Source organism: Lycorma delicatula, chromosome 1 (assembly GCF_047948215.1).
Source record: "Lycorma delicatula isolate Av1 chromosome 1, ASM4794821v1, whole genome shotgun sequence".
Classification (NCBI taxonomy): Eukaryota; Metazoa; Arthropoda; class Insecta; order Hemiptera; family Fulgoridae; genus Lycorma; species Lycorma delicatula.
The window spans coordinates 144393297-144420710 of NC_134455.1; the positions used below are offsets into that span (position 1 = coordinate 144393297).

At 29.2% G+C, this 27414-nt stretch overlaps 2 protein-coding genes across 2 annotated transcripts in view; both read left to right on the forward strand.

Annotated features, from left to right (window-relative positions):
* Positions 1-11260, forward strand: part of Reps (RALBP1 associated Eps domain containing) — a 114266-nt gene extending 103006 nt beyond the window's left edge. The window contains exon 14 of the mRNA XM_075363266.1: positions 1000-11260. Within this exon, the coding sequence (XP_075219381.1) occupies positions 1000-1168 (169 nt within the window). The 3' untranslated portion in view covers positions 1169-11260. The remainder of the gene's footprint in view (positions 1-999) is intronic.
* Positions 11261-17278: 6018 nt separating this feature from the next.
* Positions 17279-27414, forward strand: part of LOC142323520 (frizzled-4-like) — a 100398-nt gene continuing 90262 nt past the window's right edge. Inside the window, exon 1 of the mRNA XM_075363281.1 lies at positions 17279-18246. Coding sequence (XP_075219396.1) covers positions 17333-18246 — 914 coding nt within the window. The 5' untranslated portion in view covers positions 17279-17332. The remainder of the gene's footprint in view (positions 18247-27414) is intronic.

The following is a 27414-nucleotide window of genomic DNA, read 5'->3' on the forward strand; positions in this document are numbered from 1 at the left end:
CAATAAAGAAAAATTTCTAGTTAACTTTGTAGAGAGTTTACTTCTAAGAAAATTGATATAAATAATGTATTTTAAAATATTTTTTTAAATGTCAGAAGTTCAACTTTAATTAGAAACAAAACATACAAACTGGATTGGAAAAATGATATGATTTTAAACAGAGCAATTTACATACAGATGCTAAAAATTATAAAAATAAATTTGACAAACATTCTTCTTAAACATATTAAATTTTTTTGATTTAAATGTTGGCAATAACAGCTGATCAACAATTAAGTTTAAATATTCATTTGAGCGTTGTTTGTGTTGTTATTGTTCGGTCAGTCATTCAGTGTGGGTGATACCACAAATTTGTTTTCATTTGGAGATTTGACATACATGTTAATTTTATGGTAAAGTAAATAAAAATGGATTGGCTACTGTGCATGAATATCAGGAAAATATCCAGATTGAAGAGTACCAAATTGTAAAATATTTGACCCTCTAAAGAGGTGAGTTTGAGAAACAGTTATGCTTAGAGCATGATTTAATGCTGGTCATGAACATTTTGTGAAAAATGCCAATACTGAAGAAGCAGTATCAAATGTGGTACAATTAATCTCCCACCTCTATCACCAGAGGGTTATCACATCACTTTCATGTTTGACAATCGAGTGTTGCGAATGTATGGGAGCAACAATTATACTCATTCCATACAACACATGTAAAAGAGTTATTACCACCTGGTTTTGATAAATGGATGAAATTCTGTTGATGGTTAATTAGAAAATGTAAACATCATCCTGATTTCCTAATTAATATTCTATTTTCTGATTAATCCTGTTTTACAATAAATGGCTTTGTATCACATTCAATTGACTGAGGATGTTGGATCCTGCAAAAATATTTTCATGAAAAATTAAGATATATCTTATCTCAATATATTATGTATTAGGTGGTTTATTAATTAGAATTTAAATATAATTCTTTATTAATGTACATATTCTCATAATCTTTCAGCATAGAGATGAGGCAGCAGTATAATAATATACTTCATCAATTGTGTGCTGATTTGCAACAGGATCTGGTGCAAGTTAAAGAAGAAAGAATTGCTTTGTTGTCCCTTGTGCAACAGTTAAAAACACAACAGCAGCAACAACAGCAACAGCAACTAGCTCATTCATCATAATAAATTCGATTGAATTAATCCACTTCATAATACGTCATAGTCGCATGATCTAATATTAATATTTTCATCCAGCAGCACCAAGATCAAATTACTTAATGTTTATTTTTTTTTTTAATTATAACATTTTGTGTGCTATTTAATTAATTACTATATTAAATTTATATTAATATTTTTATAAAATGTCTATAAAGTATTTCCTTACGTTCCTTATCAGAATGAAAATAATAGAAGTTTGGTATTATTTAATGTAATCGTGTAATTTGAATTATGAGTTTTTCTAACAAATACATGTAATAATTTTATTATGCTTTCATTATTAGAAAAAAGTGTGAATCTGTTGTACTTGTTAAAATTTTTACTGGTCATCTTAAATGTATTACATAGTTAAGCATATTTGTTTTATAATTTGTACTGAATTTAATTGTTTTATAAGCGTTTTTATTGTTTGTAAAAACCAGAAGCACCATGAAAGGATACAACTTACTACTTTGTACTGGATTTAATTATTTTTATGCTACTTGTCTGTGAGAATTAGTAGCACCATGAAAGCATGTAAGCAGGAGTTTCTTTGTGCTTGTTTTATTGAACAAGAGTTTTTTTGGTAGTTATAAGAGGTGTTGTCCAAAAGTATCCAAAACATTTATGAAAACTTAGGTTTCCCAAATTTTGTAATAAAAACTAGTTAAAAGTATCTTCTGTGGGAGGTCAAATGCTGATCTCAATTTTTGTGTTGTGATGGGAAAGCATTATAAAAACATTTGCTCTGTGTGTTCTACCCATAGAATTCCTGTTGAATTCCCTCAATTTCGTAACTATTTGTTCCTGTTACTCATAACTTTTTTTCACTTAGGGATGCAAATTGTGAAGACAGTGTGGTGTATACCACATTTTTTTGGTACTAAAAATCTAAAAAGGGTGAGTGGAGTGTATGGCCATTCAGGGAATAGAAGAGGTATTTTAATCATATTGAGAAATTTTATATATTGCATGAAATGTAGTTGAAGTTTTAGCCTTTTGTAAAGGATTTATAAAATAAAAAAAGAAGATTAAGAATATGATTTTTTGGTGGTTGATGGGTAACCAGAAGTTTGTTATCAGCATACATTTAAAAACAATTTTATTGGTTATGTATTTGTGTAATGCTTGAAGCATCACAATTATTGTTTATTTAAAATTCTGTTCATTCCTGCTGCAGTCTTAATTAAGCTTAAGTAAAACTAGTTCATGAATACCAGTGTTCTTTGGTGGTTGGATTTCAATTAACCACACTTGTCAGGAATGATTGATCTGAGACTGTACAAGACTATATAGTTCATTTACATTCATACATATCATCCTCATTCATCCTCTGAAGTAATACCTTTTGGTGGTTCTGGAGGCTGTAACAGAAAGAAAAAGGAAAGAAGTAAAACTTGTTAACGAATGGTCACTTTTGTAGAGCAATTTAAGACAAGTATACAGAGTTAGGTTCTGTTTGGTAGACTTTTCTACTAGGCTAAAATCAGTACTATCTGGTAGTTATATGTTCTTAAGTTTTTATGTGATTAGCTTATTTTTGGAACTTATGGTTGCGACCTCTTTTTAGTGGAGTAGTTAAAGGTATTCATTGTTCGTAATATTTAATAGAAGTTATATTTTCTTATTTTTATTAGTTTTTATTATTTACTTCTTAGTAGTGCTTATAAAAACTAAATTTAATTTGTTCATGAAACTAAATTTTAATCATTAAATTAATTATCTCCCACGCTATATATGCATTGAAAATTAATCCATTATTGTAGTCTAAAGGAGTAGCTTCTTGGGTAGCTTGCTGAAAGGTGGTTTTCATTAACTTCCAATTGAAAATAAGGCTTAATAACAAACATCCCATACCAGTCAATAAATATGTTTTTTTTTCTTTATTTGTATTGTAAGTTTATTAACTCCTCAAAAATTTAATGAATTGTATTATTTAATGTTCTTTGTAATACGGTATGCATTTCAAATTTTACTTTGTAAATGCTGTGTGCTGGAATCAATGTTATTCCAGCACACAGGAAATTTAATTTATCTAGAAGAAAACTAATTACCCTATGTGTTTTTTGCCCTTAACTTTCTGTAATAATAATTTTTGTGATTTTTTTTTAAATATCATTGTTATCTATAATTTCAGATCTGCATAACCTTTTTTTCACGTTTACAGTAAGATTGTCTATTATAACCTGAACAAAATCACCTATGATGTTATACTAATTTAAGAATGTATTATATTTTTCACAGTTGGCTCAAGAAGCAAGTGATTAACTACTATTTAAGGAAAATACCATTAAATTTGTTATTCTTTTTATTGTATTTAGAATGGACTAAAGCAGTTCTATTTACAGTGTATGCTTAATTTAGGGCAATAAAATTTCTTGCTTTATTATTATGGATAATTTGTTCATTTTGAATGACATGTTCTGCCTTTGTGTGTATGGCATTTGGAAATAAATTTTGTTCGCCATTATTGTATGCATGGCGGGTAATGAATTAAGAACTTATTTGATTGGGAAATTAAAATAATTTACCTGGTGAACCCATCTCCTGACCTAAGGGATATATACATGAAAAAAATCAAATTAATTTGTTATATTTTAAAAGCATGCTGTAATAGAAGAGTATTTTATCTTTAAATATTATATAGGTAAGTTAGGTAATTAAAAGAAAAAAGTAAAACTATTGTTACGAAAAAAATGACTTCATTTTCTTTTCTTGTTTTAATTTATATTGTCATTGCTACTTCATCAGACGGTACTTAAAAAACATTAAGGATGCTTATTTTATTTCTAATGATGAAAGCAGTTTTTCTTCTTTCAGTCATTCAATAAAACTGATTTATTTCTAGTATTGCAAACTACTGATAGAAATTAGAAGGGTTTTTTATTGTTTATTCAAGTATAATTTAAACTTGAATTGAATGATCTTCATAGATTATTTCTGTAATACTATCATTAAATAATATATTTTATTAAATGCCTAAAGCAGATGTTTTAAGAAATCCCTTGTTATATTTTAAGAAATCAATTTTTTAAAACGTTTATCTAATGAATGAGTATAATCCTACTAAGATGAGTTAGTATTAAAAAATTATATATTTTTTATATATATATATAAAATTTATAAATTTAAAATACAACTTTCATGGAGTATCGTTTGAATCTATACTCCTTAAAAAATTGTAATTTTGTAGAGGGATATTAAGTAAGTTATAGGCACCATCTTAGAGTTATTATTTTTAAATCTGATGTGCATGAGTAAGAATAGGAATTGAATGAAATGACCAAATTATGAATATGAGAAGGTGAAAAATACCTCCAAGTAAAATCCATATTTTTATATCTTTTTGAGTTGGCAAAAATTTGCCGTGTTCCTGGCTAATACAAAAACATTAAGAAAATCTCCTCTGTTAACAGAACAATTTTTGTCTTAAAAATATCTATCAATTTGCATCAACTCAGCTCTACAAAGACTGAAACAACAGAGATGAAGGAACTGTGACTATGACTAAGATCATAACAGAAATGCTATTACAAAAGTGAATTGTTCAAAAATCAAATATAGTATAACATTTACAAGAATTTTTTTGAAATAACTAATTTAATAATATCTTCAAAATCAGAGTGTAGCCTAAATATAGAATAATAGCTGAAGGAAAATTTTCCCTATAAAAGTTACCAATATATTTTTATTAAAGGGAAAGACCAATTCACATGAAGTGCTTAATTTTTAACTAAATTGATTTAGATTTTATTTTCTTAGTAAATTTTAGGTAGTAAAAGAAAGATCTTAATCTTTGTACAAATGTTAATATTTAATAGGATTTACAAATTTATTATTATTATTTTTGTTTCTTTGTAATAAAATTATATTAAATTTATGATGATAGTCTAACTGGTTTTATAAAGATATGGATAGTACATTATGATAAAGTATACAGTCATATTTTTTTTAATTTTTTGTTTGTTTTATGAATAGGCCTCATCAGCTGATGTTAGATGTTTTTAAAGACCATATGGTCATTCTAATTTTATCTAATACTATCTAGAAAACTAACAATTGTCTTGATTTTAAGCTTTGACTTACTTTCTGTTTTTGCCTTTCACTTTTAATACTTTGGATTCTAATCTTCAATTCTAAACGTGTTAGTTGATGGTTTCACAATACTGTAGAATACACCACGAAGCCACACAGACCCAAAACAGTTTTAATCAACTATGTTATTAAACGAAACTTTAGTACGGTTACAGCTAAGGTTTGCTGTATTTATATCAGTATTATTATAATTAACTTTTAATTCAATTTTTTAATAAAAAGAAAAGTTATAATACCCCATAGAAAACAAGCTTGATGAGTTTTATCTCTAATTTTAAGTAAATGAGCTACTGTTATTAAATTTTACTTTTTAAATTGGGATGAGTGCAATATAAAACAAGTTTATCTTTCTTCATTTAAATTAGATTTACTCTGTATCAATTTCACCTGATCCCTCCGTGTTTGTATTGTGAACACTTTTATTTGTGTTGTCCTCTTCTTCATCTCTGTCTACACTTCCAAAATTAAAATTTCTTCTATTTTCGTGATATAAATCAAATAACTTTCTTCTTATGCCTTCCTTTTCTTTCTAAATAATATTATTTGTTTTTTTATTTCTTCCATTTCAGAGTTTTCCAAAAATTTTTAAATATATTGTTTTTTCATCGTGAAAAAATAACGATTGTACATATTAATTACTGTCTCCAGCTGAGTTGTATACAACACACTTATCAGTAGTTCAAATGAAGGAAGAGATTAGTTAAACCAGTTACCAACCTTACCACCAAGAGTAGCTGTTATAATTTGTTATAGAATCAAAGTAGATTTATGAAAGGATCTAAAATTACACTAATATTCATAAAAAACACTAGTATGCTGGCTTAATCTATTTATTTAATAAATAAATAAAATAAATTCTTTAGCAGAATTTATTATTTATTTTTATTAGTTATTAATAAAAGTACATGTGTACTTTTTCAAACTTCTTAGATTCTATTGTAAAAATTGTTCATTGTAACTGTACAGTGATATACATTTATGACAATGTACAGTGAATGTACATTATAAATGTAATGTGATACATTATAAAAACTGTATGAGGCTGTTGTGAATACAAACAACTTCAATATCATTATAGAGAGAAATAATAAGGTAAAACTAGCACTCATAATTCAACAAAAGGTTTCAGTTTTTTTTTTCATAACAATAGAAGAAAGAAAAGTAAAAATTGATAAAAAGGGATTGATTGTAACAACATGGAGGGGTTGATCCAAAAGTATTAGTGCATTATTTTTAGTGCACACACTTGATTATTTGCTGCCTGATAAGTTGACACTGAATACTAACTGCATCCCTAAAATTTATTTATAAATATCTTTTTGTTTTAATTTTTTAATGACTATGTAATGGTATTTTTGCTTTGTTTACAGAATTTCTTTTAATTACTGGAGTTTTTTTACTTCGTTTTTAATTTTTTTAATTTGTGTAAGGTGTAAGAGCTTGCATATTTAAGAGATAATTTTTCACCCCGTTTTTTGGATGTGTGTACTTTTGTGAACTTATTATCCCATGTTATTTAGATGAATTCACATTATTCTATAACTAAACAAATTTTATGTATTTAAAAATTTACATAACTGTGCTTGCTGCCTGCTAATTCTCTACTGTACTTTATGTAAATTTTGCTCTAAAATTAGGTTATAAAGCTATGTGACTATGGATTTATGATAACAGTTCTTTAAAATGAATGACATTATTTAAAATGGTTTCAAGGAAATACTAATGAGCTTTTTTCTGCATATGGGAGTTATTGAAAAATTGTTATTCCCAAAAATCAATCTGTTATTTATAAAATATATATATATACATATATATTTTAGATAAGGTTCATTTTTGTTTAGAACAATATATATTTACTTATAAGTGGAGTGACCAAATTCCAAACCTGCATTCAAGGTCACAAAATGCCAAGTATTTTTAGTCAAGTGTATCATATTTATTGTGTACTTTGTATAAATGATGTAATTATATTATGATATATTTTCAAAAGTAGTTTTAAATATCTATTTATATTGTTATAATAATTATTATATATATAGTATTGTTATTTTTGTTAATTATTTTTATTGTGCTGTTAAAATAATTGTAGTATAATTTATTTATTGTCATAATGATTATTATTATTATAGATGTGTCAAACATTAATTTATTCATTTAGTTATCTTAATGTTATAAATCTCAGAGAAAGAAAAAATACAGGCTTGTTTCCCATATAATCATGTTGCCTATTTTTTTATACAAATTTTTTGTTTGTGTAGTTAACAACTCCATCACCTCTTAAAAAATTTCTGATTATTTTCTTGTCATTTTTTATTTCATTTTTATTGTACAGGCAATACTGTAAATGACTTTGGTACTTAAAATTACTAATAAATTGCAATATTATATTATACATAACGGCCACTTTTTTGTTTATTTGCTTATTGTAATTTTTCTAATTGTTTTTATGATCAACTTGTCTGTGACAATTTGCAATTTGGATTTTCACCATAGTTTTTTTCTGATAACTGAAACAAATTGAATTAATGACTGATCAGATAGATTTTCAGTACAAGTTTGCTGAACTGTACTGTAAACTAAAATGATTTTTTTTTTTCTTAGATTTGGTTACTGTAATAGAAAAATTATTATCTATTCCGTCATTGCTTTCAGTTTTTTTCACCGTAATTTTATCATTCTAATGAACCTGCTTACACATAATTATGGAAATAATTTTTAAATACTTTATATTGTATAAATATAAACAAAAAATGTTATTTCTTAATTTTAAGTTGTTTAAATTACAACAAATCTTTATGAGGATGATAAAAAAACCTGCTAATAATAACCCCCCTGCATTATATTTTATCTTTGATAATTATTATACACACACTTATTGAAAGGATAGAGATATAGAGCTCTCAGCCATTAATGTTTTTTTTTTTCAGTTTCTTTTAACAATAATGAAAGATAGAGACAAATATTAAATTATGCAATAATTTACGGTGTACTGAATGAGAAGCCATTCGTATCAGCTGATTTCAATAAACAGTTCTTAAAATAAAAATACTTTAACTGTAAAAGAAAACTGTGATTGTTGCAAAAGAGACAACTTAATGTTTCTAATTATATCTAGCTTCTGAACAAACAGAAGTATAGTATCAGAGTTAATTTTTTGAAAAAAAAAAGAAGACAGATTTCAAAAATATTTACTACTGTGTGATTATTTCTTCAACCACCCATACTAGATGATATTATCAATGTTAAGATAAGGGATCTTGCAATCAAAATTTTTTCTGGTAATGACAAGGGAATATAGATAGCTAAGAGAGAAATAGCAGAACAGAATTTAGTTTACTAACGATGATTGAATAATGCCTTATTATGGATTAATCAACATGTACACTTTACCAATCAGGAGATGAAGAAAATGCTGCATGTATTATGCTTTTGTGGGCTCTTTAAAGCATGAAGTAGATATCCTTAAAAGGAGACGCTGAACTTATGTTTGTTAAAATAACAATATCCAGTATAACAGTTTACAGCTGTATATTTTGTTGCTCCATTTGCCTAGTAAGCTCAGTCTGAGGATTTTATTTTGTCAATCTCAAATTATTATTGATTAATGCTTGTCTATAAAGAGCAGTTAAATTGAGAATGGTTGTAAGTGGTGAGTGTGTAGTCCAAATGGACTGGCCAGAATGTTCCCCAGGCTATAATTAATGAAAAATATCTGGGATATACAGCTTTCTGCAGTACTTTTTGTTTTTGGGAGGCACAGCTTCACTCAGTATGTTCTTTAGACATCAGGTAGGAAAAGGGAGTACCTAAATCTTGATAAAGATTGCCAACAGATTATATGTATTTTTGTATTATTGACATGTTAGTTACAGTGTTCTTTTATAACCTGCACGTCAAAAGTTAGTTTTTTTTGTATGAAAATTCAAAACCATTGTTGAGTATTGTCTTTTATATATGAGAGGTGTGAACTCGTGAGTTACTGCTTACAACAATTTATCACCTAGCCTCTTAATCTTACAACAAATATTAACATAATAACACACCAAATAGTGTAAAAATTACATACCAAATAGTGTAAAAGTTACATATTAAACTGCTATTGAAATATTAAAGCCAGGAGATTAGGGAAGTTAGAATTAATTAGCTAGTCAGCTCCAGAAAGTACAAGTACTAATGAAGATCACTTGAAACTCTATGACTGCTAAAAATAATGTAAATATTTTTTTAAATGTTTTTTGTCTCTGAATGGTTTTACGGCATGTGGTACCTTAGAAACCTTTGTTAGCCCTGAAAAGGGTTGTTTGGGATTCCGTAGTCTTGGCCTGGAAAAGGCCCATTTGTTGTCTAATGAGTTAGCCGGAGAAGGGTTGTTGAGTCCGGTTGCTGATTTCCAATCGGCTCAGCTCAGTGGGTGGTAATTGGGGAGTTGTGGCTTGTCCATTAGAATCGGACCAAGCTTCCCCTCAGCGGCATTTGGGTCCCCTCTACAGCATGCACTATAGTGTGGGGCATGCAGAACCCTACAGTCAGGTCGGCGTTGGTCATCTTCCGCCAATGAAGCCGAGGCAGTTCTCTCTGAACAGTGCTCATCCAGTTCCATCTTCACTGTTATACTTCTTGGTGCCAGCAGGCTTCATGCTGGTCCAGCCAGTCGTGCTGCTCCAGTTGGGATGTCAGCATCCACCACTAGATTCCATGTTGGGCCGGCCCGGGGAGTTCTTCCTTTTTCTTCTTGATCTTCCCCAACATCTACAGGTTAGCATCACGCTTGCTGATAATAAGCACAGCATGTTGTAACACTTCAAATAATACGATTAAACTCAAGATCTTTTTACACGACTAAACATGATAATTACAGTCGTATTTGTGAGAAGTGTAAAAGTAAATAACAATAAATAGATGATTTAGCAACTGTAATAAATGTGTAACCGAAAATGTTAAAATAATGTTCATTCTGATCTAAAATAACATTTTATGTTAATAGAATGTTTTATAATTACTTAGTATGCCTAATGTTGTTATAGAACCGTATAAGTATTTTAGAAAATTTTTTTCAAGCACTTTATCTATTGCCACATACGATTGGTTTGTTTTAAACATCATACATGCAGAGTAAGTCATTCAATTGAGAAAAATCATTTACTATTTATTTCATTAAAAAAATGTTGGCTGCAGTTCCAGAGTTACAGGGTGTATATAAACTTCAACAATGTAGTCAGATAGTCAAGATGATTTGTTTTTACAGTATAATTATGAATTTAGTCCTAGCAATTAGTTCTTAAACTATGATAGTGTTCGATTTTATCATGATGGAGTAAATTTCATACTCGTAAACTTAGCTGTTGATATAAAGATTTCAATGTTTACTCTGATCATATGAAACTGAAAGCATCTTTTATGATCTTTGTTTGAAGGTCTGTAATAAAATGCCAGCAGAATAGGTTCATTTAATCTTGGAGAAACTAACTGTACCTATTCAATTAATTTCAGCTATTAGAATCTTATAGCCCAGTTATATCACTTTTTTTTTGAAAAGTTATAGCTGAAAACCTTCAGGTTTAAAGGAATCCTGTTTACCAGCTTGCTCAATTGGTTTTTTAAAAATAACCCCTAATTATTGTTCAGTTTAATTTTGTAGAAAGAAGAGGTGCTTATTTAGTTATGCTATTATCTTTTTTTTTTCAACCACATATGATATCAAAGCATACTTGAATCGATTAAATTTTCTGATCAGTTATAATTCTTTTAATTAAATAATGAAGAGTTTTGATGATCATTTGAAAATTTTGGTTGTAAATCTAGATATTTTTGTATTAAGTGTTTTACAGATGGAAAAGGTGAAAAGAGATAACATCTGAACAAATTTATAAGATTGTTATATGTTTTAGTTTTATGAAGACTACAGTTCTGTAAAATTACTAGTATGATTTGATTAAATAAGTTATTTAGCTTAATAATAATTAAATAAATGATTATATACTTAATATATTTTATGTATAATTTTGTTTGAATTTTTTATTATTACTTCCTTTCTCAAAATATGTTTTCCTTTTTAATTATGTTATTTTTATGATTAAATACAAAAACAATCAGTTACCATTTATAAGTGTTACAGTCTGAAAATTCGGTGAGTATAAAAACTTTAAACAAGACTATAAAAGGGTGAAAAGAGACAGTTCTTTAAAGGTTAAGGTGATTTTTATTGGGTTTAAACATAAAAATAAATTTGGTGTAACAATTGTTTTCAATGGTTTTTAAAATTTTTATTACTACTATTCACATTAAAAAAAAATAATACATACAGACTTGAACACAAGTGTACATAAAGAAAATTTTTTTTTAGTCTTTATTATTCAAAATGCTTTACACTTTGAAAAACAGATGCATAATAATTAACACTCACATAATAATTATTATAAACACATAATTTAACACTCCTAAAATGTAGTGTGTAATTTTTTATTGTTTTTTAAATTCTTTATAAATCTCCTTTGCTGTAAGAATTTTGATCTGTTTAAAATCAGTCAAGATTTGCATTCTGTACAATGCAGACATGTCTACTGGACGTCTGATTTTCATTAAGCTTGTATTATTTTTCCTGATTGGATATACTAGTTAGAAGTTTTAAGAATAAATTTAATATATTTCAGGTCTTTCATTTATTTTTTTCTGTTATTTATATTTAAATATTCACTCTTCCCAGTTATTGTGTCTAGTGTTATTAATTCAATTCATATTACTGCTTCAAAAGTGTTTAATTTTTCTTCTATGACTAAAGAAATTATTTTACTTTCAGTTTATTTGTATTCAAACTTTTGAAGGTTTTTTATCTGAGGGAGAGATGCTCTGATGTTGGTCTCTCAGTGTCAGTGGAAAAAGGAGGTTTTTGTTGCGACTACAAGCTGTTGATACTAAGGGAGGAAACTGATTCTTTCAAGAGAGTTGTCTTTGGACGATAGAAATATCCATAACTTGCTTGAGAATGTCCTGCAGCTGGTTGCAGGAGTTTTTGTTGGTTGTTAAACTGATGTGAGTTCATATGATTTGGTTGTAACTACATTTGCGTTTGGTTCTCATTTCAAATTGTGAGAGGAAGTACTTGACGGTGATGGTTTCACATCAAGGAAACAAAGAGCTACTGAATCCTATAAACTTCTTTTGCTTGGTGAGAGCAGCATTGGATTACTGTGTGATGTGGCTGTTTAAACTGGCGAGAGGATCCTCTCCTTTTTTACTTCATGAGACAGACTATCTAAAGATCTTACTCCAGTAAGTTATGTTATCATTGTAGAAGGTATGAATGTCGTCAATAGACTGCCACAGCAGCTCCCCAGTGTTGCAGCAAAGAATGGGAGGTTGGACCATACAAGAGTGTTATGTAATGAAATCCTCTGCTGGAGGACATTTCAGTGTTTGAAGCAACCAGAAAGGAAGTGAACGGTTGTTTGAGGAGACATATTGGTATTAGATGTTGCTTTGTTCCTTTATGGATTCAAATAAATAAGTACAAGGAGAGTTAATTAAAATTAGGGCCTTTATTTTATCTTCTATCTCAAAATCCTTGTTTGAAGTTAACTATAGTGAAGTGTAGTTGTCCACTACCTCTGTTTGTAAATTTACACAATTAATATATAAGAAATTCTAAAACATAGCTTATGTCTTTTCCTAATATTTGGATACTTCATTAAAAAATTTTCTTTAGCAGATGAAGTATTTGGATGTTTAATTCAAATGATGATATTAAGCTATTTCATAAAATTAATTACTAAACTTGTTTGAATGAAAACTATGTTTGAGTTGGTGAGTCTTTCATTAGTGAAATCTGTTTAAACCCTTTTCATATTTATGACTGTTCACTGTGTTATGCCTGCCTGCATAACATTGCATCTGTTTTCTCAGATAATCTAATTTAGTTCTGGCTAATAAAAAAAAGAAAAGAAAAAATGACTTGAAAAATAGCCTTTATGTCATTGCTCAAAGGCACTGACTCATCATTTAGTATTTTATTACAAGAGAATCATGGTACTCCCAATAATCTGACTTTTTCCCAAGCTGATGCAATATTGGGTTCAATTTGTAATAAAAATATTTTTTTTTAAAATTGAATTTTCTATTAAAATTGTTTAATTACAAAAACAAATTTAATAAGAAGCAAACAAAAAAGTCATGAAAATCTAAGGCAGCTATATCTTGGGTAATATATAAGAACTCATTAATTAACTTAGCGAGCCCTTCATTTGTGGGTGAACCCAACAATTTTGCTCATATTTGCTTAAAGAAAATATATATTTATATAAATTATTTTATAATTCATCCTCTGAAATGAAATTGTAAAAATGAATCTTCTACTGCCAGTGTGAAGTAGTGTTGTAACTAGAACACTGACCGACAGATCAACATGGAGTGACATATAAATAGCCTACCAAATTTTCAGAAACCACACAATACCATGTAAAAGTCAAAATAGTGATTGTAAAAAAAAAGCACCAGTCAAATTGCTAATATAAATTTGGGTTATTGGAAAGTACTCTGATGTAAGGTTGAACTTGAGTGTGGAGGAGGATGAATATTGAAGCTTGATTATGGCTTCAAAGTTGTATGTAAGCTTGATTTAATATGTTTTCATAAATTACCCTACAGACATAAAAAATGATTATGGAAGCATCATCAGTAGTAAACAAATCCTCTGACTTGTCCCTGGGGATGAATCATGATTCTACTAAACAACCTCTTAAACCAAATACTACTAATATTGCAAAATATTGTTATATCTACACTGTAATTCATCTCTGAACTGTAAAAAAAATTTATAAAATGTGGCTACTGATTTGAGGCTAAAACAAACATCGATATGTTGATTACATAAAAAAGTAATAAATATTAATTCTTCCATGAGCTTTAGGAAGCCATTTGTTTTTTTTTTTAAATGGTTGCTGCTTCCTATATGTACACTGTTTCCATAACAAAGTAACTTCTGATATTGCAAGAAATGCAAAGAAGAGGCTGGAGGACTAATGTTTTTTTTTTTTTTCACCTGTCCAGGAAGCAGAACAAACTACGAGTAAAATTTGGTCAAAGTAAAAAAAAATCATTCTTTCTGAATGAATTGAAAAGAAGAATGTGGAACAGTCTTGTAAACAAGTTTTTAGTAATGGAATTTTGTGTATTATGTAACAGAAACTTACTAAAATGTATGTATTGCCCAATTTTAGAAAAACTATAATGGAGCAATTCCTATTGTCAACACTGATTATTTGGTTAAACAAACAAATAAAATCATTACCTTAAACATTTACTAAAAAGATTAGGAAAGGACACTGTTCATGTTAATTCAACAATAACAAATCATCACCATAGCAAAATTAAAGGGTTAACAGAGAGAGATTTTAAGAAATCTAACTCCTAATAATGTCCAATTTGTATAAACTTCCAGAAAGATCTTGAAAAATGTTAAGGATCAGACACTTGACTTCTGGATGAAAGGTAAAGATGTTGTCACTCTATGACTGAGGTAGAGAAATAATGCTTGAAAGATATATTAATTTACTTATTGGTGTAGAAGTACTTGAATGTCCAAATATAAACAAAAATGTAATGAGAAATATTTCATGCTCGGACTATTTTATATATTCGGACAAGTATTAAATTATAATAGTAGTTATAATATCAGTTCATTCTTTACTTTTGAGTAAAATAAGGTTTATTATACATTCCACAAAAAGTTGTGTATTTGATTTGGTTGTCATATTTTTAATGTTTAGCATTAGTTTTTAAATAAAATAATTTTTTTATGTCAAATCTTTTAAAACTTTCCATTTTGAAAGGAAAAGATAAATGTATTTAATGGAATGTACTTTGTAACCCCTTGAAGAATCTTCAGAAATTTGTAATGTGAAATAATCTTCACATTACAAATTTCTATTATCTCAATAATTGTACTATACAATTAATTGAATGAATGGTATTGAGTGAAATCAATATTAATAAAAGATTAAGGTCATCTTAAATGGAATGAATTATCTGCAACTACTTTATTTGCGAATGAAAAATTTCACATAAGTCCAATTTTTGATGATCCAAAATCTTAACATCTCCTATACACATGCCTTAAAAATTAATCTGCATAAATAGAATTTAAAGTATCTGAATTGGATTCATGCACAAAAATGTCAGCTAGTTTTAACAGCAAAAATCTTTTAAGTACCCACTGAATACTTTCTTATGCGACCTTTCTCTCTGTTGTTATAGAAATTAATTTGTTTTATTTTTTATCTCTTATAAAATAACTTTTCTGAGTGAGAGGTTAACATCTTTTTAAAGAAAAAAAATAGATTAATGTTTCACATACAGAAAGGTATACAATGAGTTATGTATGATATAGGTAAAGCTATGAAATACAATTTACATTTTTAGAAGATGTAGTTGTAGAACATAATAAATTAGAAGTACTGCTATCAAATAATTATATCAGTATGGGAAATATTATCTTTTGCTAATTAGTAATATAAAAAAAGAAATGTTTGTTTATGGTTATTAACTGTTTGATTATTGTTAAAATTATAAACAAATTTTCTTTCTTTTTAATTTAGTCCTATTTATCTTAAAAATCTCAACAGTCAATTCCATTTTGAATTATCAGATGCTTTTTTAAGATTTACATATACAATGTTGGTAATTTTTTTACGTTTAAAGTTAATTAGAGGGCTACTTCTCATGTTCCCATGCTTTTCTTGAATTAATTTTCATCTATTACATTTTCTCTTTTTTCTTCATTGTTCTTTGCCCTTTAAAAAACAGGAAATCATTATTTCTTTTAAAAAAAGGAAAAGGATTGCAGACTTGTTTGTTTAGAATATACGTTTGTGATTTTCTACTGTTCTTGATCAACTTATACTGAAAGCTTAGAAAAATTTAAGATTTGATAGTCGTTTTCCATTTGGACAAAATATTCTCCAATTTTAATATCGAAACAAACATGGTAGTGTACAAACTGAATCCAATCTATGATAACATTACTTGTGAGTGCTATCTAGAAATTGGCCAATATACGTAATAAAATAATTTTTCTTTCATACACTTTTCTTGGGTAATGCATTGGTCACGTCTAGTAGCACGTGATTTTCAGAAAGAAAGAACTGAAAGTATAATTTCTAGTCTATCCCTTTTACTCGGGCTTATTTATATAGGAGCAGGTGGTGGCATTTTGTATGATTAAATCTATATTTGGGCTGACAAGTGAAGGATTGATTTTTAATTTATTTTTAAGGACTTTTTTATTCTTTATTTCACTTTTGATTTAAAACTCCTTGAAAAAGGTAACAACGAGGTTTGTAAACAATTGATGGGATAGATGTATACCTAATCAGGAATTACTTAATTACCAGGAATAACATCTCGGAGGAAGTGGAAAAAAGTGATTTACCCTAATAACTGGAGTAAAATACTAGAGATGGATTAAGTATAAACAAATCTCAATCATTTTTTCTAAAGCTCATTAACTATAGCAGGGTTTTCTTCTCTTAGAAAACAAACATTGAAAATAATTATTTAATAAATGTATATATCTTTAAAGTTGAGCTAAATCTTTATTTATTTTTATGGCTATAGAAAAAGGAATTCACAGAATGAAGAATTATTATTTATGATGGTATTTACTAGAGATAAATATAATACCGATAGAAATCGATGTCAGTAAAGTAAACTGAGCATGCATGTTTATATTTCTCTTCATTTCTTTTTCGTTTACTAAACTTTTCATGCGTTATATTTGGTATTAATATGATTGTTAGAAGAAATATAAAAACTAAAATATATAAAAATCGATATAAAACTAGAAAAAATATGAAACTAAAAAATTAAAAATATATACGGGCTCTTAAGCTATTGTCTGCATAAAATCTGTTCGTTAAGTATCGGCTATGGTCGGAGTTATTCGTATTCTGCTTCATCCCTTCTACAGACGCTAGCGGATCGGCTAGCTAACAGACGGCACACGAGAGTCTGAGCACTCGGCTCGCCGTTAGCACTGGGCCGTGCTGCGCGCATGCGGTTACGATGTGGTGGTGGATCGTTTTCGTTGCCCTCTTCAGGGTATCGCGAACTTGTGAACCTATAAGGGTAGAAATGTGCCGCGGGCTAGGTTATAATTTGACCGGTATGCCTAATTTAGTAGGTCACGAATTGCAGGGTGATGCCGATTTTACATTACAAACATTTTCTCCACTGATTCAGTACGGTTGTTCTGCACAATTGCATTTTTTTCTATGTTCTGTTTACGTTCCCATGTGTACAGAAAAAGTTAACGGCCCTATAGGACCTTGCCGCGGTCTTTGCGAATCCGTTAGGGCGCGATGTTTTCCTGTTCTTCAAGGATTTGGTTTTCCGTGGCCCGCAGCGTTAAACTGTTCTAAATTTCCAAAGGAAAATAACCACGAACATATGTGCATGGAAGGCCCGAGAGAAGTGAGTGTAGCTGCAATTCCTGCGTCACAAATATCACGTTTAATGTTGGATAACAGACCTACGCATCGTCAGACGCTTCCTTGTATAGGTCTCGCTCAGCCTCACCTGTATGTTTACATGAATAGATCCGGACGTTGTGTGCAATTGTGTGACACGGATATACTTTTTAGTCGCGAAGAAAAACGATTAGCCGGTACATGGTTGTCGTTTTGTACAGTTTTAGCTGGAGCTTGTTCCCTATTTGGTTTATTAGCGTGCATTATTGAAGGGGGAACTCCGTTTAGTTATCCTCTGCGAGGTCTTTTGTATTTAACAGTGTGTTACTCTCTGGCCAGCGTAGGATGGATAATTCGTCTACTTCTAGGGCGTCAAATATCCTGTCAGACTGACCCGTCGGATCCTACTACCGCTTTACTTACTCAAACAGCCATTGCCGCACCTGTCAAACATAACTGTGCTTTTGTTTTCCTGATGCTGTTTTATTTCAACAACTCCGCTTCAGTGTGGTAAATATTATTGTATTGATGTTAGTTATTTTAATATTTAGTTAATTGTATACAATTGCGATTGAAACATGTTAAAGAGTAATGTCATTTTTGGTTCACTATTCTTTGATAAATAATAAATATACATAATGTATTGAATTTTAACTGAAATAATTATGTTACAGCAAGAACCCTTCCTTGTCTCATAATGAAATTAGTAAAAATTAAAAAAAGTATTAATTAATTACTGAAAATCAAGTTTGATAAACAGCGGCTTATACAGGGTTAAGTGAACCTTTTTGTATGATATTAGTTTTCAGTCAAATGCGATCATAATTTTTTTACTTTTGCTTTAGAGCAAGAGAGCCGCAGTTTACAACAGAAAACAATTCTAGATTTTCAGTCTTAATTGGCAGTCCTAACGGTCGACATACCGGCTTCTACATCATTTAGTCTAGATTACTGGCAGGGTGTAACATTTTTCTTTCATTTTAGTTTTCTCAACTTCCTAGTTCAAAACACATTCGCGTAACCGTAGACGTAATTGCAGAAAAAAATACTCCTATTTTAAATACCACAATAAACACTATTAAATTTAGATAAAGATGTGCCCGAAAGCCAGTCTATAAAAATATTGACGTATATTTTTTAGTAGATGTTTAAAGTAGGAACTTGTTTAACAACGGTCTTATGTCACAGTCATAGCTACTGTTACTTCGAACCAAAAGTAAATTATTTCTTATTAGAGAATAATTGATGTCAAAACGTGCATTTTTTACCTTAAAGCTATAGACTTTAAATGTCTGGCTGCTTTCACTGAGAAATAGTCATGCCAATACGGTAAGTACATTATACTCCTTCCATGATGATAATCATTATCTCTGTAACCTAATGAAGTTGAATATACGCTGTGTTTGAATATACGCTAAATTAGTTTGAACAATTTAATTTGACGTCTGGATTTATTTTTTCTTGTTTGTTTAAGTAGCTTCCATTCACCGGCATTAAATAATTATCGGGTTCTGGATAAATGTCGAGTTTCTTAAACGAGTCAATTTTGTAGTAGTGAATGGCCATTTAAGTAACACTACTCGCTCGCACACTTTTACGTTTCTTGGAATCTAACGTTACTCAGTCGATTGTGTAAATTGTTTTAATAACTTCTGATCGGTTAATAAAGAGTAATTTTAAACAAACATGACTACTTTTTTAACGAATAAACGTCGAACGATAAAAAAAGAAGAAAATTGACATAATAATTGTATAAAACTGACAAGACTTACAAATTTTTATTACGCTACTCCGTGTTTAAAGCGTAAAAATTTCCTTGGCATTTTAATCCCTGATATTCGTTGTTTAATAAATGAAATCGGGCCAGTAAGAGTTTTGTAACAAATTTTTCTATTTTTTTGCTATTATATGGAATGCTTAAACATTGTTTATTATTTATTATTGTATATCTATGGTGTATTACATGCATTTTTTTTTCTAAACTAAATTCTAAATTAATAACAGATTTTGATAATAAAAATGTATGGTCTTACCTTTTTTGATATCAGTATCATTTTGTTAAAAACAGTTTTATCTATATAACAGAAACGTTTGTTTTTTTTTTTGAGCGGAAGAATAATATCTGCGATTTTTTATAATTTTAATTTTTTTTATAATCACTGTGTTTTGTTAGATTATTATTTTATTTTTTTTATGATTTACTACTTGTTATCAAATGGATTTATTATTAAAATTTATTGCCTTTCTGAAACAAATTTTTTTCGGCAAATTTTTCTTTTGTTGATAGTCATATCCTTTTTTAATAAAACTAGCGCAATATTATAAAATAATGAATCGAATCGAAGATCCGTGATGTAATTACTACTTTGTAAGTGTAACCCTCTATTTTTATCGTATCCGTGGACACGCGTTTTATATTATTGTTAAATGAACTTTTTTTATTTCTCGATGAATTAGTTCAATAGTTCTGATTGTACAATAAAAGGTTTACCAATCGAATTTATTTCTGTTTTATGTAACAAATCTTTGTTGCCACATTTACAACACTTTCCTACCGTTCGTGTGTTTTATTTATTTTTAGTAACTATAACCTGCTGTAAAGTAATACTTTTATTATTTTTCTTATTGAAGTAATGGGAATTAAAAAAAATTTGTTTCATCTTCAGTACTTTCATGTACATAAGAGGATTTACTATTAAAACAAACTGTAGTATATTTTCTTTTAAATTTTATATTTCAAGTACATTATGAAGTTTTTGTACGTTACCTAGTACTATCAATTACTGCTACCTAGCGACGCGATTCGTAAACCAACTTTTCTGAGGAAAAACATACTATGTTTTTCCACAAAAACATGACGTATTCGAGTCCCGCGGTTCATTAAATGGAAGAAAAAAATTTGTTAATAAAATTTGAGATATTTTCTGAAAGTATTCTTTATTACAAATCTAACTGAATTGAAATATAATGTTTTCATGCTTATTTTTTATATTTTTTCCCCATTTTCATTTCGGTTAGGTCATGTTTAGAACTGTAAACATAGTTCGTTGATTTCGCCATGCCGACTCTTACCGGCGAAGTTCGAACGATCTTCTTGAATAACTAAACAAAGAAATTGAATTGCAGGGATTATTTTTTTAATTTTATCAGTTGTCGCATACTGATTCCCCTTTTTTGATTTAGATTGGTAAATTTTTATGAAATAGGTAGATCTATTTCTAGTCGAATTGCTAGTAGCGACTGCTTAAAATGTAACCGAAATGGTAATTTGCTCGCTTGTTCGTGAAACAACTTAGTATAGTATTATTTTATTTTTAAAACTATCACATCCACCACTTGCAAAGGTCTGAGAATGTTGAAATAAAAAACAAATTTGAAAATCTTACTAATATATCACTGAGAAGTAGATGAAATGGTACTTAGCTTGATTGCGAACTATCTACTGGAAAATGATACCGAATCCATTGGTTTTATTAAGACGCTTGTGTTTTAGTTTGAGCAATATATAACATCCTCTTTTTTGAGATAACTTGACTTTTGGGTTGCCAGTATCATTCACGTTACAAAATTGGTCGGCTGACATTTTAATCGTTAATTAGCTCGCTTTTGATAATTATATATTTATGTGGTTTTTCTATATCTCTTTTTTATTTTTATTAATATGCAGGCTTTCTTATTGCTTGTGTGCTTTAGACTACTTCTTTTATATTCTGATGGGGGTGGGTTATTGTATATAACCTCCACATTTTATTTTAAATTAAAATAAAATTTACATGTTTAACTTGACTTTTCCTTTAATAAATAATTTTAATATTTTTTGAAATGGATACTAAAATGGTGAGTAGCTTTACTTTTTATTTGGCTCCTCAGAATTGTTTTACTTATTAGTTCGTATTTTGATACAGGCTTTGTTTATTTGTTTTTATGTCTATTTTATTTAAATGTTTATTTTTGATTCTATAAAAATTTATTTTATTTTTACTATTTAAAAATATATATATATATATATATGTGTGTGTGTGTGTGTGTGTGTGTGTGTGTGTGTGTGTGTTCGCGCGCGTGTGAATTTTTTAAGATACTAATCAAAATACTATTTAATCCTCTTAAAGGTTTTTTGAATTTTTTGAGATTATTTTTCTTTCTATAGTGTTTTTTTCCTTTTCTATTTAGTTGGGTTTTTTATTTAATTTTTTATTATTACATTAATTATCTAGTTATAAATGAACAAGCAAGTCGTTTCTTCTCGTTGATTTGCATATCATTTAAATATTAACACAACTTTATTACTATTATTATTGAAGCGAGTGTAAGGACCAGTCTTGGAAATGAAGAGGAAGAAATATTAAAGAGAGCTATTCATTGTTATTCTTGCATGCATTTCATATTAATGCGTTGATTCGTGATTATTAATAATAATGATAATAATAGTAATAGCATCTGTTGTTATAAGAAGTGATTAATAATTACACAACATGTTCTTGTGACAAGTTTCAAATTTGTTAGTTAGTTAGCAGTAGCGGTGTGGTTGGTTCGTGATTATAAATAACAATTTCTAACCAGTGTTTAGTTGATAAAATAAAAGACTGGAATGCAACGTAATGAGAAGCGGCTTGGTTGTGGTCCGATGTCGATGCCTCCTAGACCTGCCGTTAAGAGTTATTTGACGTTTTGGTAGTGGGGTGAACCAGTTCTTTCTTTCTGCTTAGCTTCTTTACGTTATAGGCATCACCTTTTCCTATCGTATAACGAAGGTTTACCATTAACTACCAACGATTTATGATGATACTTAAAATACCTTCTCGTCTTAGCTGGTAAATACTTAAGCAAGCAGCTTTTACAATTGAGCAATTACTGATACACATTCTCTTGATGTCAAAATGACAATTCCTATTCATTTTCACTTTTTAAACTAATAGCGTGCAAACAATTATTAAAAAAAAAGCAGCAAAAATTATCTTTTTACTTAATAGAAAAAAAATTCATATTTTAATATGTATCATTGAACTTAACTGAGAGAGAAGCTAGAGATTATGATTGATTGTACGTTAAAATTATTATATTACGTTAATATAGTACATATATTTTCTGCTAAGTCGTCATAATTTTTGTTCATATACAAAAAAAAATCCCTTCGGCACGCCGGAAGGTGGAGGTACATTTCACCGATGCTAAGTTGGGGATACAAAAGATTTTCACCTTAAAGTTAAGAAAAACTTCAAATTTACTCAATACAACAATGGTTGCATGTGAAAAAAGTTCCTTCTTAGAATTCCAGCAACATTTTGGTCATTCCTTGTCGTAAGGGTTGGTCACATCAAAAATTGTTTCAGAAAAAATGTTTTAGGTAATGTTTAGAGGACTAACGACCACTTTAAACCGATTCGATATTGTGCCTATTAAGAGAGGAATGATTTTTTGTCTTCAAAACCACATTTTTTCCACTCCCTGGGCCAATGGTTGGTGATATCAAAAAACATTACTTAGATAAGCATTAGGCCCTTATCCAAAGAATAGTAAGAACTTTAAACGAATTCGATGTTTTACTTAAGAAAGTTATAGCGATATTTTGCTTTTTTGATAAAGCCCCCCTCATTTCCAACCCCATGTTCCGATTTTGGTCTTTAATGAACTCGACTGAGATTTTGGGACGAGTTATTTTTAAGGAACAATTTGGAAGTGATAGGCGCACAATTACGGCATTTATCGTGTCCACAAAAAAATGACATATATATATATATAAATGTATATAAACTTTTGAGCTGACGGTGGTTTTGGGATCTGGGGCTGTGAAACGCGAAGATCTGTCTAAATTTTCTGGAAGTCGAATCATGGTACCCACTACAAGAGGTAGCTTTCTTATGAAATCTACCTAAAAAACGAACAAAATCTACGTTAGCTCCATTTTCTGCTATTTATCTCATCTCCCTTTCTTAATTCTCAACAAAGGTTACCTATTGTAAAGAAAAAGGGAAATAAAATATTTCTTTATTATGTAATCTATTTATTTCTGAATGTTTCTGGAAAATATTCAAGACTGTCCTGTTCAAGTTAATGTATCAAAGTGAAGATATTACGCTATTTCCAATAAGATAAGTTGGATTATGATTTTGTTTATTGTGGAAGCCGTTTATTTGCAACATAATCATTTGACTTAAAATCACAATAAATTTAAATTCTCTAATCGATAATACATTTCTTCATTAATTAATTTTACAAGTTCCGTAGTTTTTGAATTCTGATCAGCTGTTTTATTATTTTTGAAAGATTTGAATTTATTCTTTATTCGGTGTATTTGAATTTTCTGCTTTAATTACTGAGGGTCCAAAAAGTTGAGGTTTTCTTTGGGATTTTTACGATTTAACAGTTTTTCAAATAATTCCCAGATATTTAAAAATTTTTTTGATTATTACATTTACTCCCTCTTTTCATTTTTTAAACACAAAGAAGTTTGATATCCTTTAAAGTTAGATTTAAACTAGTTAGATTTGGTAGGAATCCTTAGTGTTATTTTTCTCAAAATGTCCTTCAATTCGGTTTATTATTTCTTTTAGTTTGACTTAATAATTTACTGGTTAGTTTTTTCTTGCGAAATCTTTTTGAATTTTTATGGGTTTTTGCCGGATAACCATTTTTTCCCAAAGATCTGCTCTTTTGGAGCGATTTCTTGCACTTATCATTCTACACGTTTCTTTTTTTTTGGCTTCCTCTATTTTATACACTGCAGTTTTAGTGTTTTGTTCAATTTCAAACAAGTTATTATTGTTATAGGTTAACTTTTTGTGGTATTGATTCAAGATTTCTTTTCTTAGTTTTAATTTCTCGGTATTATATTTAATTATTATTATTATTTTTTTTTTGCATTTTAGCTTCTTGTTGTTTTTGGGAATGAATTTTACTTTAATTTAGGTTAAATTGTGATCCGAATCAAAATTTGCGCCAAAAGTTAAATAAATTGTAAACATAAATATACATATATAAAATACCTTATAACACACGGGCAAAATTTGTAACATTTAAATCGCAGTAGGTTTTAATAAACCCAGACTACGCAGTCAAACCCATCGGGTTGGTCTAGTGGTTAACGCGTCTTCCCAAATCAGCTAATTTGGAAAGTCGAGAGTTACAGCGTTCAAGTCCTAGTAAAGCCAGTTATTTTTATACGGATTTGAATACTAGATCGTGGATACCGGTGTTCTTTGGTGGTTGGGTTTCAATTAACCACACATCTCAGGAATGGTCGAACTGAGAATGTACAAGACTTACACTTCATTTACACTCATACATATCATCCTCATTCATCCTCTGAAGAATTATCTAAACGGTAGTTACCGGAGGCTAAACAGGAAAAAAAGAAAAAGAAGAAGACTACGCAGTCAGTCATTTGAGCATATCTCAAATGTAGTGTAGTCGTATTGTCGATTCATTTTTTGTCATTAAGATGCATGTCATTAAAACCAGCACTAATCCTCTATATTCTACCGGAAATCTGTTTACGGTTGATTCCATATTCATAATTTCATGTATTTTAACTATTTCTCTCGAGCATTACTTCTTATAAATGTTACGTTATTGCGGACTAGTCTCACCGCAAACTGAAGAACTTGCAAAAAGTGACTAAGTTTTACATTTCAACTATTTCAAAAGACTGTAAAAACTCCGAATATATTTATGAAATTCTTTTCTTTATTCGCTAGGCTAATTTTAACCCGGCTTCAAAAAAGGAGAAGGTTCTTAATTAGTACCGTATGTATGTTTTTTATCCTTCCATAACCTTTTACTGAATGATTCAAATTGACTAATCTTTTTTAAAATGTTAGAGGATAACTCTACCCTGCGGTGGTCTCGTTCTATTGGTGAATGATATTGGGCCAATAGGACAAAAGTACTGATTAAAAAAATTCTTTTCCGCCATTCAGTGCACGTATTTGCTCTCGTACAAATCTTATACAGGCTATCTGTAGATATTAAAAAGTTGTGTAAGGAATAAGAATCTTCGCAATATGTTATATAAATAAGACAACGTATAGAATATACGATAGTAATAATATATTAATGATTTCTGTAGATTCCTGGGAAAGCAACACAAGTCCATTTTTCTTCAAATTGAGGTAAAATTAAATTTTACCTACTTCGAGGGTGCTCTTTCATATGAAACTCGTACTTTTGAAGTAAAAGCAACGTGTTATACATAGATAATTGATAAACCACATAATTAACGTTAAAATAATACATAATTGCATATAATGACGGCGTTATCCGATAAATTTTATTAAATTCTAAAGCAGTTCATAGGCATTTTAGTGGTTTAATAAACAATAAATAGAACAGAATTTCTTTTAAGTATACATTCTACTTCCCAAACAATATAACAGACTTTCAGGTTCTCAGTTCGTACCGTATATAAATATTTTTTATGTTCCGGGCATAAATTTTAATCAGAAGCTCCAATTTTGATGTTTTAAACGATATAGTATGTGTTAATAGCATGGTCCCGTTCCATTGCTTAATTGTATTAAACCAATGGGCATAAAACGACCCTGTTTTGTTTCAAAAGAACGTTCTTTTCTCTTCCGAGCGGTCTTTTTTGTAAGTCTGCCCCTATTTCAACTTTGATGAAGTTACAAAACTAAAAAGATTAAAATAAAAACTTTTTAAAAAGTAATTGAAATGACTCCCCCAAAAACATAATTAAAAAACATAATTAATAACATAATGGAAAAGATAATTTTTCCACTACGTCCTCAACACAAGCTTTGAAACTTATTTTTTGAAATCGGCACCAAATTTTAAATGAATTACGAGTGCACAAGGTACTCACTACGATGTTTGTTTGAATTTTGCGCCGACTTTAAAAAATAAGTTTCAAAGATGTTTTGAGGACGTAGTGGAAAAATTATCTTTTCCATTTCAGTGCAATTTAAAAAAAAAAAATTTATTATATTAGTTTCTTTGGAGTGGTTTCAACTTAAAAAAAGGTTTTTATGGAATTTATACTTTTTCATTCACTCGGTCAGAGTCAACCGACGCCCACGGGCAGTTGCAGTCACGCACAGTGTAAGATTTATAGCACATGTTCAGCCGTAGCTCTGTCTTCATAAATCATTCTCTAAATACATACGCGTACCCGATATGTATTTTGAAATATATCACCAAAGCCAGTACCTAATATTGTTACTTATAACGGTAACAAAACAAAACACTGCCTGTTGTACTCCATACAACAGATCTCTCGAACAAGAATCTTTTATTCTAATTTTCTAGTTTTAGGTAAAGGCGTCGTTTGATTCGTTAGAAGTGACAGCCATTTTCTTTAACACAAGAATAACGGTTCAGTTCCCCCGTATATATATATATATATATATATATATATATATATATGTGGTAATAAATTTTATTGTTATTTTATGTAAGCTTAACATGCTTACATTGGAAACGACCTCCTGCATTAATATTTTGAAAATCGTTTGTCTGATAATTGAAGATCAGTGGATTATCTGTGTAGATTATTAATTTTTTTTGTTTATGATACTTGTCCGCTGCTCTAAGTCTTTTATGAAAATTAAGTTCCAAGATTGATCGCTGTAGAGTGCAAGAGGGTTCTAAACGAAGAACATTGAAAGCACGAGGGAGATGGCCTATTGAATCCGACGCCAATCGTAATCTATTGCTGTTTTTTGA